General features: G+C 40.9%; 1 protein-coding gene across 7 annotated transcripts in view; it reads left to right on the plus strand.

The window, feature by feature from the left end:
• The window catches only part of syne1a (spectrin repeat containing, nuclear envelope 1a), a 150230-nt gene that overhangs the window by 114948 nt on the left and 22513 nt on the right, over positions 1-12769 (plus strand). For all 7 annotated transcript variants that reach the window (XM_017302163.2, XM_017302169.2, XM_017302162.2 and 4 more), the window contains 27 exons: positions 441-602; positions 904-1098; positions 1197-1370; positions 3528-3719; positions 4236-4367; positions 4478-4578; positions 4977-5127; positions 5682-5810; positions 5932-6105; positions 6238-6453; positions 6555-6656; positions 6733-6852; positions 6935-7135; positions 7230-7403; positions 7522-7653; positions 8351-8547; positions 8824-8956; positions 9059-9241; positions 9347-9496; positions 9586-9762; positions 9859-10014; positions 10096-10251; positions 10347-10517; positions 10603-10736; positions 10817-11021; positions 12239-12421; positions 12534-12680. In XM_017302163.2, the coding sequence (XP_017157652.2) occupies positions 441-602; positions 904-1098; positions 1197-1370; positions 3528-3719; positions 4236-4367; positions 4478-4578; positions 4977-5127; positions 5682-5810; positions 5932-6105; positions 6238-6453; positions 6555-6656; positions 6733-6852; positions 6935-7135; positions 7230-7403; positions 7522-7653; positions 8351-8547; positions 8824-8956; positions 9059-9241; positions 9347-9496; positions 9586-9762; positions 9859-10014; positions 10096-10251; positions 10347-10517; positions 10603-10736; positions 10817-11021; positions 12239-12421; positions 12534-12680 (4347 nt within the window). The remainder of the gene's footprint in view (positions 1-440; positions 603-903; positions 1099-1196; positions 1371-3527; positions 3720-4235; positions 4368-4477; positions 4579-4976; positions 5128-5681; positions 5811-5931; positions 6106-6237; positions 6454-6554; positions 6657-6732; positions 6853-6934; positions 7136-7229; positions 7404-7521; positions 7654-8350; positions 8548-8823; positions 8957-9058; positions 9242-9346; positions 9497-9585; positions 9763-9858; positions 10015-10095; positions 10252-10346; positions 10518-10602; positions 10737-10816; positions 11022-12238; positions 12422-12533; positions 12681-12769) is intronic.

Genomic DNA, 12769 nt, shown 5'->3' on the forward strand with positions numbered 1-12769 from the left:
TGAGAATTTATTAAAATAAAACCTCTTAGTTCTTAAAATTAGAAACCTAAACTATCAGATGCTTTTAGTCAGTAGTGGAAAAAATGTATTGACCCATAATTTTTTATAATATTGGAACTACAGAATAAATGTAAGTTGAGCATTTGTGATCAGTGTTTGGTAACTTTTACTTTTTAATTTAATTCTTTGGGAGAAGTAGATTTTGCCAAAAACTACTGTGACATTAAATGGAGCCATGTAAAAAAAGATTGAGCTTTTTAAAAACTCAAAGTGGGTTGTCACTTGGTGTTTTATCTGGATAATAACTCCAAACATGACACCAAATCAACACAGAAGTGGTGACACAAAAACAACATAACAGTCTACAGTCTCCAATTCTTTAAGATTAGTTCTTTTCTTAATCCTCATTTTTTTCCCCCCTTATTTATCTCTTACCACAGATAAGTGAGAAGCAGAAAAGCCTGTATGAAGCCCTGGAGAGGCAGCAACACTATCAGGAATCCCTCCAGTCCATTTCCACCAAGATGGAGTCCATCGAAGGGACCCTGAACGAGGGCCTGGAACCCAACAAGACCCCTGAGAGCCAAATGGCAGCCCACCAGGTTAGAAAGAAATATTTGGCTTCCTAGCTGAAATCCTGAAAAGCAAAATGCAGTGCAGAAATTATTGTAAATGTTGTGAGAAAACAAAACAAGTCAGATATGTGAAATCAGATTAAAGGGACTGATATTGCACTACAAACTGCATGGCACCATTCTTCACTGCTATGCCAACATCACAGCTACAGCAGACAGTTTCTTTTTGCACTGCTATTGGGCAGTTTTCTCCCTGCTTTCTCACCGTCTTCCTCCCCTTCATTCAGTCCCGTCAGATTCTCACATTTCTCTGTCGCCATCTGCGCAGGCTCTTATGGACGAGATCCTGATGCTGCAGGATGAGATCGGCGAGCTGCAGGCTTGCTTCTCTGAAGAACTGGGAGACAACGACGGTGATGGGAAAGCTGGGGACCAAATGGCGCTGCGCTCCACTCTAACCGTACTGGGAGAAAGGATGGCCACTATTCGCATGAAGGCGTCTGGAAAGCGGCAGCTTTTAGAGGTAGAAGCCAGAAAATATTCCTGTCTGTGTTTGAATTTTTTATTTGTAATATATGCTCTGATCCTCACCTGGGAATCCGACATGGCTGACCTCTGTAGGAGAAACTGAGCGAACAGCTGGAGGAGCAGCGACAGGAGCAGGCGCTGCAGCGGTACCACAGCGAGGCGGAAGAGCTGGACCACTGGCTGCTCAGCACTCGGGCCACTCTCAGCTCTGCTCTTCAGCCCCAAAATGAAGACATGGACATGGAGGAGCAGCTCATCGACTGTCAGGTCAGACTCACGTTCCTGCCCTCTTCAGCATGAAACAGCCTGTACTTGATTTGTTCAGGTTTATAATTTACTGCTTTTCTTGCTCTTTCCTTCACGAAGGGGAAAAAAAATAAATTCAGATATATTAGGATATGCTTTCCTATGTTCATTAGAGAGTGAACTGTAACAAGTTAAACTGTTTGACTTCACTGTTCCAGAAATAAAATTTTTCCATTGTTTCACTCACCTGGTATGATGCTACTGTTGCTATTTTAGCCCAGCCTAAACTGCTAAATTAGAACAACTTTCTCCAAATTAGGGCAATGTATGAGCTCTGCTGAACATTGGTCCTCTTCTCATCCATGTTTCTTTTGTAACACATGCAAATAATAAAGTCAGTGTCTTTTTTTTCTATAGCTTAATCGTCCTTGCATTTGGTTTAAATTTGTCATTTATACAGTTGAACTACAATAATAAAGAGAAAAAAAAGTGAACACATCAGAAATTTGCAGAGGTGGGATGATGTTATGTATGAAACACTAAAAATAGGTATCAGGCGATGGCTATTGGAAGTCTATGCAAAGATTTGTGATTATTTGTTCAGTCAGGAGGATAAAGTAAGGAGAAATGTTTGAGTTTGGTAGCTTGGAAATCTAACAGACCGGTTCTCTGCTCATATATATATATATATATATATATATATATATATATATATATATATATATATATATATATATATATATATATATATAAAAAGAGCCCAGTCTGCCTTTAATTAAAATGTTTAAATTTCTACTTAAGATTTGACCAGGATTGTTACTTTTATGCACATGGGAATCAGCAGTCCCTCTGTCTCTAACAATCGCTTTAGAAAAATACAATTTATTAACGAGTCGAGACTGTGAGAAACTGAGCAGCGGTGAAAGGAAGCAGCTGAAAGTCTACACATAATCAGTGAATTTTTTACCTGACTTATTTTGACAATGAACACACAAAAAGTAAAATCAAATGTAACTTTAGCATTTCTCTATCTAAAAAACTTTGTCAGTATGTCTGTCTGCAGAGATACTGTTTGGTATGAGGAGAAAACCTTCCTCTTGCACTTTTGCAAGATCTGTTTATGTCAAGAAAACAAATTTCTCTTTCTAATTGCCAATCTGAAGTTCCATTTGAACAACCTCATGTTATGGTGCCTTTTTAATTTTAAGAGAGATTCCAAATTTTTATTTTTTTTTATGTGTGGCAGAAAAGTGTAAATATTGCTTTTCTACCTACTTTCTACACTTAAAAGAATAATTGTGATTTACTGATTTTTCCTACTTTTTAAGTTTTCCAACTGTCTTGTGAATCGTTGCATCTCTTATAAAGATTGATTATGGGTTCTTTAGCAAAATATTCAGCAAAATTGTGTTATTTTTCTGGAGTTAGACCTTCTCTCTTTTCTCAATGGCGCTTAATCCACAAATGTTAAGGTTTTGCATATTGTACAAGTATAATGCATGATTCTATTGTGGGTTTTAACAAAACCAAAGCTGTTCTGCAGCTGAGGCAAAAGAAATCAGCATTTTGAAGTGTGTTTGTCGCAGCTGAGAAAGATTAAGCTGATTATAGCTCACAAATATCTCCTGCGGTGCTCCGTTCCAAAAGTACAAAAACGTCCAGCTTCAGAATAAATCTACTTTGATTGTTTGACATTGAATATTACAAGATAGAAGTGTAAAGAAATATGTTGGAGGGCGACAGCTAAACAGTACATTTATGTAGTTATATAGCAATATACATGTTTTATTGATTCTCATTGTCTATTAATTAAGAATAAATGTTGCTCATTCGTATATGAACAACGGTCTGTTCTATTAAATAATTTCAGCTGATCTTGTCATGGTTTAATACTGAAATAATTTATTCATTTTGAACCTTTGAGTTCTCAGTTTTTTTGCTTCACTGGCGTCAGAACATTACATAACGCGTACAAATTTATAAATATATATTTTATAGTCAAATGTCCTATAAAAATTATCTTTACAGTGTTCTAGTCATTTTAATTTCTGGAGTAATAAACGATGGACTGTTTTGTCACATTTTCTCGTCTTGATGATTAAATAGTAGGCTTTTAAAAACAAACAATGCCTACGCAGAGTGTTACCATTTTCTCAACTGCAGCTCTTGTCCTTTCAGAATATGCTCTTTGAGATCGAGCAGAAAGTTTCCTACCTCTCAGAGCTGTCCGTCCACAGCGAAAGCTTGTTGCTGGAGGGTCGCGCCGAAACCAAGGAAGAGGCGGAGCAGCTGAGCCTCAAACTGCACTCCCTCAAAGACAGCCTGCTGGAGCTGCAGCAGATGCTGCAGGACAAACAGGTTGATATACAGGTGAGATCAGAAACCATATATTCTGCTTGGCTTTCTTTCCTCCTCCCGCTTGTGGCTTATTTCTGATGCTTTGCAGCTGCACACTGAGCTGGGTCACACAGTCAATGGTCGTATTGTTAAAACAGCTCCAAAGGTCATTCATTCTTCTCAGACAAGTCCACTGTTTCCCTCTGTAGAACAGCAGCAGCCTATGTTTCACAGTGTCACTCAAACAAAAGGATGCTATCTCATCACATGCAAACACAAAATGCAAAGCATCAGGTCTGTTTCTCTCCTTTGTTTGAGGAAAAACAAGATTTCTTCAAAAAAAAAAAAATCATTCCTACATGAGAATAAGGCACCCTTCTTATTCCCTAACCAGTAATTTACCACCCAATAATAACAAAGTAATCTTTTTTTGTTTGCTTTTTATTTAACTGTGCCAGTGGCATTTCTCCTGCCACTAAAATGACAGCGTTTACAATTTGAGACTGTTTTTGTGAAACGTATTTATATCTCTACTATCTTTTTTTTTAGGGATCATTACAGGAGCAGGAGGACAGTGAGCCAGACTCCTCTCTGTCGCAGAGTCCAAATGTCCAGGATTGGTTGTCTCAGGCCCGCTCAACACGCTGCCAGCAGCACCACGACAATCTGCTGAGACAGAAGGTAAAGCAATCTCTGTGGATTTTATTTCACACTGATCAAGCCTCATATTTTTGAAACCTCTTGAACATTGAATTAATAATAGAAGTAAAATTAACCCTGATATGTTTCAGGAGCTGCAGGAGCAAGTGGAGGAGCAGAGGAAGCTGCTGCAGTGTGTAGCCAGCGTCGGGGAAGAGTTACTCAGTCAACATGGGACAACTAATGGGGACAGGTGCTTCGATTTATATCTGTATCCATGCTGTTCTTAAACACTACAGTTGGGTGTTAAGCTAACTACTGTTAGCTAACCACTGTTATCTTAACAATAGTTAGTTTAACATTGTTAAGCTGTAATTATTGTTAGGTTCACTTAAGCCAACTACTTATCTTAGGTGTTAAGCTAAGTACCGTAGTTATATGTGTGTTTAGCTATAACATTGATTCAATGTTTAAATCCTGGTAAAGATGTGTAAAAAGCCATAAAGCATTAACATGTACATTGCTTTTAGTTGACACCAGCCACATTTTTAAAAAGTAATTATAAGATGTTAGATTATACAACAGTGTAATCTGCCTTATTGTGATGCAGAGGAGACATGTTAGTATTTTATAGAAACCTTCTTCCCACAGTGAAGAGGCTGTCCCTGGCGGAGTCCTGCTGGAGTCTGAAAGCTTTTCTCCTCTGGACCAACTGAGACAAAGATGGGAAAACCTGAATAAAGATCAGAGCACAAAGCTGCAGCTCTCCCTCAACACCCTGGAAAAAGACCAGCTCAGTCCGGTACGCACGTCAAGTACTGAGGGTCCCCGTTTTCTGTGGTATTTTGAAAAAAGGGATGATGGCATATTAGGGCCAGACAGAAATTTTTTTTTTTTTTCTAAAATTACAAGAATAATGTGATGTAACTAGTGGAATAAATGTACACTATTAACAGGAGAAAGTCGTAAAATTACTAGAAAGAAAGTTGTTTTCATGAGAACAAAGCTTTCTGATAGTTATCAAGGTCTGATGTGACCAGCTTTCTTTGATATAGACTCCCTCTTTTACAAAATAGTTTTTCTGTTGATATTCTTTTAACTCAACATAAAATTATGAAGGATGTCCTTATTTAATTTTTTTATGTTTTTTTGTAGATATTATAAAATTACTACTTCATTCTCCTACATTAAGACTTTACTCTAGGATTATTTTGACTTCATTGTCATACTACTTTTTTTCTTGCAATATTATGACTTTATTCTCATAATTTGTTAGGGTTATTTTTTAGCCTGGCCCTAATACTCATTAGTAAAAAGTGACCTGTTTTTTTATTAAAATTGTGTCTCGGTGTCCAGGTTCTTCACCGGTCCCGTCTGTCCAGTCCAAACGTAGTTATGAGGAGCGAGGCTCCCGACCAGGACCCTGGGTCTCCCAGATCGTTGTTTGAAACCTGCTGCCAAACTCTAGAAAGAATTAAAGAAGAGGTAAACCTCTAATATTTCAATTAAAAAAAAATCTCTTTTCACTTCAAATCGCTTCAGATATTTCCTGTCTTTAATGAGAAAATAAAAGCCTTCACATAGTCTTATTTATTCTTCGCCACAGGCAGCAGGTGGTGACGGTAAGCTCGCAGCATTGTTAGGATCAGAAAGAGTGCAGCAGGATCTGTATGCTGCAGTGTCTGCAGCCTCCACCTGGCTGGATTCAGCAGAGAATCAACTGCTTTCTGGTCCCATTCTGCTTTCTGAGGATACAGAGACTCAACTTACAAACCTGGAGGTAAATAAAAGAAAAAAAACAAAAACAAACAGAAAAACACTTTACATCCTATCATATATTTTAGTTTGCACAGGAGACTGCAATAAAAGCACACTCTCTAAATTGAAGAATTTTTTTAAAATTTCTGCTCAGGCTCTGAGCAAGCAGCTAAAAGAGATAACAAGACAGGTGAACCAGAGCAGAGAGCTGCTGGGAGGAGGAGTCGGCCGGCTGTGTGGAGGAGAAGAGCGGGCCCTGATGGAGGACACGTTGGAGGGCCTCCAGGAGCGGATGGGCCTGCTGGACTCCGCTCTTGAACAGCATTGTGAAGGCATGAGAGACGCGCTGCAGGAACACTCTGCTTTCCAGGTCTGTAGCACTGTAAAACTAGAATGCATCTCCTATGTTTTTTTTGTTTTTTGTTTTTTTTTGCTAATCTTACTTTATTTTTTTCTTCTTGTGTTTTTCAGAATGAGCTAAGAATGATGTTCACAGCCCTGACTGAAAGCAAACATCACTTACTACAAAAGATGGTTGGAACAACAGACAGACCTGCATCCAAACAGTTAGAGGTACATTCTGATCTACTAATAAAAAAGGACAAGAAAAAAAGGACAGCATGATTTTAATGTCTTATGTATCTTGCAGACATTGTCTGAGGTGGAGGACAGCCTCAGAGAGCTTGAGCAGAAAGTGACAGAGCTGAGGAGCAAAGCAGAAGGACTCAGATCAGACCAAACCTCCAACCAGGAGCTGCTAAAGCTACAAGTAAACCTTATTCTACGTTTTTTTTATTTCACCTGCACTGTTTTTTACGCTTTAACACCCTGGTGTGTGGTTTTTTTTTAAGGATGCCTATGAGGAGCTGGTGCTCATGGTGGGCTCCAGGCGCAGCAGCCTGAACCACAGCCTGTCTCTGAAGGCTCAGTATGAAGCTGCGCTCCGTGATCTCACCGACCTGATCGACACCGCTCAGGACAAGATGGCTGCCGACCAGAAGATGACCGTCGCTTCTGTCAGCAAGGTCCAGATGTTGCTCGACAAACACAAAGTAAGGAGAAAACATGTTTCAAACTCTGATTGTTTTTTGGGGTTTTTTTTTTTTTTTTGGAGCAGATTTTAAAACAATTTCTTCTTGGATGCAGGAGTTTTTTCAGGGTCTGGAGTGCCACATGATCCTCACCCAGACACTTTATGGAAAAGTGTCCAGTCTGGTTGCACAGAGGGAAAGCCAAGCCCTGGAGGAGACCATGACTTTAGCTCACAATGTGCTGAAACAAGCACACAGGAGGGGAGTGGAGCTGGAGGGCATTTTGGAGGTGAGAGTAATTTTTAGAAGCAGCTACGCCTTTAGCTGCTTCTTACTGGCCATGGGCCAGTAACTGTAAAGATGTCATAAAATATCTTTCTGCCTTTTCTCCTGTTTCCATATTTTAGTCCTGGAGCAGACTCATGGGAGATTATAAGGCTTTGTGCAGACAGTTGGAGGCGGTAGAGTGTAGCATCCCCACTGTGGGTCTTGTTGAGGAGACGGAGGAGAGGCTTCTTGAGAGAATCAGTCTCTATCAGGTAAGCTTGTTTTATACACAATAACACAAACACTCACAATCTTAAAACTAAATATGACTCTTTAGAGAGAGGTCTGCAACCTGTGGCTCTTCAGACCTTCCAAAGTATCTCTTAATAATAACCTTAGCTAAAAATGATAAAGAGACCGCTAATATTTTAAAATATAGATATTATAACAAATGTTAGTTGCAGCAGTTTTCTCATTTTTAATGGATTCCAAAACATGAATGACACTAAAAGTCACAGTAAAAAAAATTTAAATCTATTTTTCTTGTAATTTTGGGCAAAAACCCAAAATCTTACAAAGTATTTTTGATCTAGTGCTAATATTTAAGTATAATTTGAAGATAAAACTAACTTACAAGTAGTTTTTCAGAAATGTAGTAGCTTGCTTGCTAATAATTCCATAATATTGATTAAAAAAAATACCAGTATCTTGCCGAAAAGATACTTGTACGTTAGTTTAGTCAAGTATTCGAAGATATTTTTACTAGATAAACTAGACAAAAAATACCAGGTAGAAATTTTGTGTTTTTTGTAGTGTAGGTTGGAAACTTTCTGCTTTTAAAAATAGATTTTCCACCAATATCAACATTGTGCAGTACAGATGAACATGTATCAGTCTTGAGATCAAAAATGATCCCTGGTGCAGGAGAACCTAATAGCCATTTAACTGACTTGTTTGCTGGGTTTGTAGCGTCTGAAGGCGAGCCTCACAGAGCATCAGCCCCAGCTGTACCAGGTTCTGGAGGAGGGAAAGAGGCTTCTCCTGTCCGTCAGCTGCTCAGACCTGGAGAACCAGCTCACACAGCTGGGCGAACACTGGCTCTCCTCCACCACGAAGGTCAACAAAGAACTGCACCGTCTCGACTCGACGCTCAAGCACTGGAGCAGGTCTGGATCTGTTGTCACAGATTTTTATTCCTTTGGGGGTTTTTTCAGTGATCCATTGAAATGTTTTGAGTTTTGTCACTCTACCACACAAACTTCACTGTATTTTACTGGATTTTATGTAGAAAGCTTTTTTTCCCATCCACATTTAGGCACCAGGATGTAATCGTTTATCAAGTACCAACCCAAATATTTGGAGCTGTAACATGCAAAGTTCAAGGTATCCAACTAAAGGTGATGAATGTTCCCTCAAGTCCTGTTTTTATTTTTACCTTAAAGGTACCAGAGTGAATCAGCAGAGCTGAGGCACTGGCTGCAGTCTGCCCTCGACAGGCTGGAGTTCTGGACGACCCAGTCAGTGACGGTCCCTCAGGAGCTGGAGACGGTCAGAGACCACCTCTCTGCCTTCCTGGTCAGTTAGGTTCTCACACCAACACCAAAAATGCACAACTCGTTCTGGTACGTTTAATTAATCTGCCTGAGCTCCGTTTTGGATATTCCTCGACTCTTGCAGGAGTTTTCAAAAGAGGTGGATGCCAAGTCGTCGTTGCGGTCGTCCGTGCTGAGCACAGGAAACCAGCTTATGCGGCTGAAAAGAGTGGACACCGCTGGCCTGAGGACGGCCATGGGCCAGGTGGACACCCAGTGGGCCGAGCTGCTCACTCGTATCCCAGTGGTGCAAGAGAAACTGCATCAGGTCTGAGAATAGTTTGTGTGCTGATTTCTATATATATTCCAAGTTAATTACACTGTTTTTTGGGGGTTTTTGCACTCCTATCAACTCTCACCTTTTGTCTTTTAGTTGCAAATGGAAAAGCTTGCATCTAGACACGCTATCACAGAACTGATGAGCTGGATCACCCTGATGGAGACCATCATAGAGGAAGATCAGGATAAGATAACGGGAGCCGTCGGTTCAGACATGGTCCAGAACTTCTTACAGAAGTACAAGGTACAGAGAGCAACCTGTGTTCCCGCCTTCAGCACTTAAACTGGTTTACGTCTTTTACCATCTCACAGTGTCTCATCTTTATCTTGCAGGGCTTTGGAATAGATCTGACCTGCAAGCAGCTGACTGTCGACTTTGTGAACCAGTCGGTGTTGCAGATCAGCAGTCAGGACGTAGAAGGAAAGCGCAGTGACAAGACAGACTTTGCTGAGAAGTTGGGAGCTATGAACAGACGATGGCAGATACTGCAGGGGCTCATCGCTGAAAAGGTAGAGTGACATTTTTGAATGAGAAGACTATTCTGATCTGGACCTCCTCATATGTCACCTCTAAGTTGTGAAAGGCTTTTTGGGATCGTGTTTCAGATTCAGATATTGGAAGGACTTTTGGAAAGTTGGTTAGAGCACGAGAATGGAGTTCAGGCTTTGAAAACATGGCTCACACTTCAGGAGGAGAAGTTAAAGAAGAAACCGCGGATAGAGGACGTAGCATCGGTGCAGAACGCACTCAAAGACTGTCAGGTTGGTGCACTGTGCTCCTGTTGTAGCACATCTAAGGTACTTTTAAAAGTATTCGTTTTAGAAACTGATCATTGTAAACAGGAGTGGGAGCAATTAGTGAAAGAAAGAGAAAAGGATGTAGAGAAAGCGGAGGAAAGAGGAAACGCTCTGATCCAGGATAAGAAAGGAGACGCCTGTTCCGTTGTGAAGGAAACCCTTAAAGGACTGAACCAGTCCTGGGCTCATTTGGACCACATGGTGAGCTTCTTTTATATTATTTTGTCTCATTTGGTCATTTCCTTAATTTTACCACACATATATAAATGTTGTCCTTTTTGTTTTTCCCATGCCAGATTAGTCAGATAAAGGTGAATTTGCGGTCAGTTCTGGAGCAGTGGATTCTGTACCGACGAGCTTCAGAGGAGATTAGTGGTTACCTGATGGAGGGGAGGTACTCTGTGTCCAGGCTGCACCTCCTGAATGGGTCATTAGAGGCAGTGCAGCAGCAGGTGGAAAGTCTAGAGGTGAGGATGGCAGAAATTTCGCTGCTCTTTTTCTGAAGAAGTGAGACATCTCTTTTTAAAATCTTTTTCTATGTCTGCATCGCAGAATTTGCAAGAGGAGATGGATAAACAGGAGAGCAGTTTGAGAAAGTTCGGCTCCATAACACACCAGCTGCTGACCGAGAGTCACCCATCTGTGGCCGAAACGCTCAGCAGAGCCCTCCAGGATGTTAACGCCAGGTAGTTATGAGAAATACCTACGTGGATCATTTTAGGGCTAGACCGTAGCTGATGTCAGCTCTTTTTATTCTCTGCTTAAGGTGGAATCATCTACTGGAGCAGATCTCCGAGCAGCTGAGGAGCAGCAAGTCCCTGCTGGGTCTGTGGCAGCGCTACAGGTCTGCTTACAGCCAATGTGTCAAGGCGGTTCAGAAGCAGGAAGAACGTGCAGATCATCTGCTGAGGAGCGCCACCGACAGAGAGATCACAGAGGAGGAGAGCAGCGCCTGGATAAAGGACTGCAACGTAAGTCAGGCAACAACAATACAGAATCCAAGTTACAGCTGCACAAACACAGCAGGATGCTTAGTTTCAAAAATGTATTGATTGGTGTGCATTTGTTTTCAGCTCACTTTACTCTGATGCTCCTAAATAAACTCAAGTATCTTACAGATGTGTTTAATTTAACCTAAGTGTTAATCCAGCTGTTCTACGCAGGCCTCAGGTGTTTGTTAGAGGAAAGTTAAGATGTCGTTGGAAGGGTTCAAGGGTTAGTTGAAATAAAAAAAACTAAAAATGTTGAACTACTGGAAAAGTAACACTGCACAACTGTAAACACAGTGGTGGCACCATCATGCTGTGGGAATACAAGACTGCGGTGGATGTTTCCATTCGAGCTTTTCTAAATGTACAACCAGAGATATTTCTCAAAAGTCTTACAGCAAAAGGAAGTTCTACCACTTGAAACCAAATTCATGCCACATTTTCAAATTTTTCTTTGTAAAATCAATAGAAACCACGCAACAATACCCTTCCGCTTCTCAACAGTGTGCTTTTGTTGGTCTATAGCATAAAATTGTCATATACAACACTGAATGTGTGCTTGGAATGTAGCTAAATGTGGAAAAAGTTTCAGGTGTATAAAAAGAGTTTCGCAAAGAAATCAAAGTGTGAGACCAAGACGTTTTTCTCTTGCTCACTCGCTCCTCTGTAAAGAATCGGCATGACGCTCGTCGAAAGTCCTGTCGGCTCCCTGCTGCTCTGCACAAAGATTCTGCTCCTGCAAATGAAAACCAAATTGCGGCCTGTTCTTTTGCGCCGCTTGAACGTAAACTCTCTGCCCGGTCGGCACAAAAGCCCTTTCAGAGTAAAGCCGTAAAGAGAAAGACGAGCCTGTGATTTACACTACAGGGATCCCCGAGCGTCATGCTGGGCGTGTCAGGGTGTAATGTCACAGTCTTAATTGTTTGAGCAGACTGTCTGAGAGAGGATCACTGATGCAGACTGTTGCTAGACAAAGTGGCAAAGAATTTAATGCTGTCGCAGCGGCTTTTTAAAACTGTCTCTTTCTTTGCTGTTTGCCAAAATTTGACAGAATATATCATTGTATGTGCTTTTTTGTCATACTTAGCTTAAAAAATCTATATATATTTGAGTTGTGAGATCCTTCTCCCATCAAATTCTTGCAAGCTTACACATTAAAACACTGCCACTGTTTGTTTTTTTCTATTATTTTATGGCAGGATTGCCTCAATGACCAAGACTCGGTGCAGCAGTCCCTCCAGCAGCTGCAGGCGTTAGAGGAGCAGCTGAAGAGCCAAGTCGACGTCTCCTCCTCTGCGTCACTCAAATCTGACCATCTGCAGCTCGCTCATCGCCTGGCAGCACTAGAGCACGCCCTCAACAGGCAGAAAGAAGTACTGCAGGTCGGTTAGCAGGGATTGTCTGGAGAGTTTGTTGACCCCTGATATGTGGGGGGTGGGTTAAAAAGCTGCAATCTTATTGTGTTTTATTCACCATGTGTCGGTCTGCTCACAGTGCGACTCCCAAGCCTGCGAGGGCTTCAGAGAGCAGCTGGACGCATTGATATGTAAGGCGAAAGAGGCGGAAGAGGTGCTGCAGGAGTCTGACCCAGTTGGTTCACCGGACCTCACTGTGGTGCAAACATGCATAGAAAGACTCAAGGTACAAACACTCCTGTCACAGCTAGAATTTATACAGTGTTTGTCTATATTGTTGTGTTATTATTTATTCAGTTTTTTTTTTTTTTTAAA

This window comes from Poecilia reticulata, chromosome 21 (assembly GCF_904066995.2).
Source record: "Poecilia reticulata chromosome 21, P_reticulata-male-v2, whole genome shotgun sequence".
Taxonomy (NCBI): domain Eukaryota; kingdom Metazoa; phylum Chordata; class Actinopteri; order Cyprinodontiformes; family Poeciliidae; genus Poecilia; species Poecilia reticulata.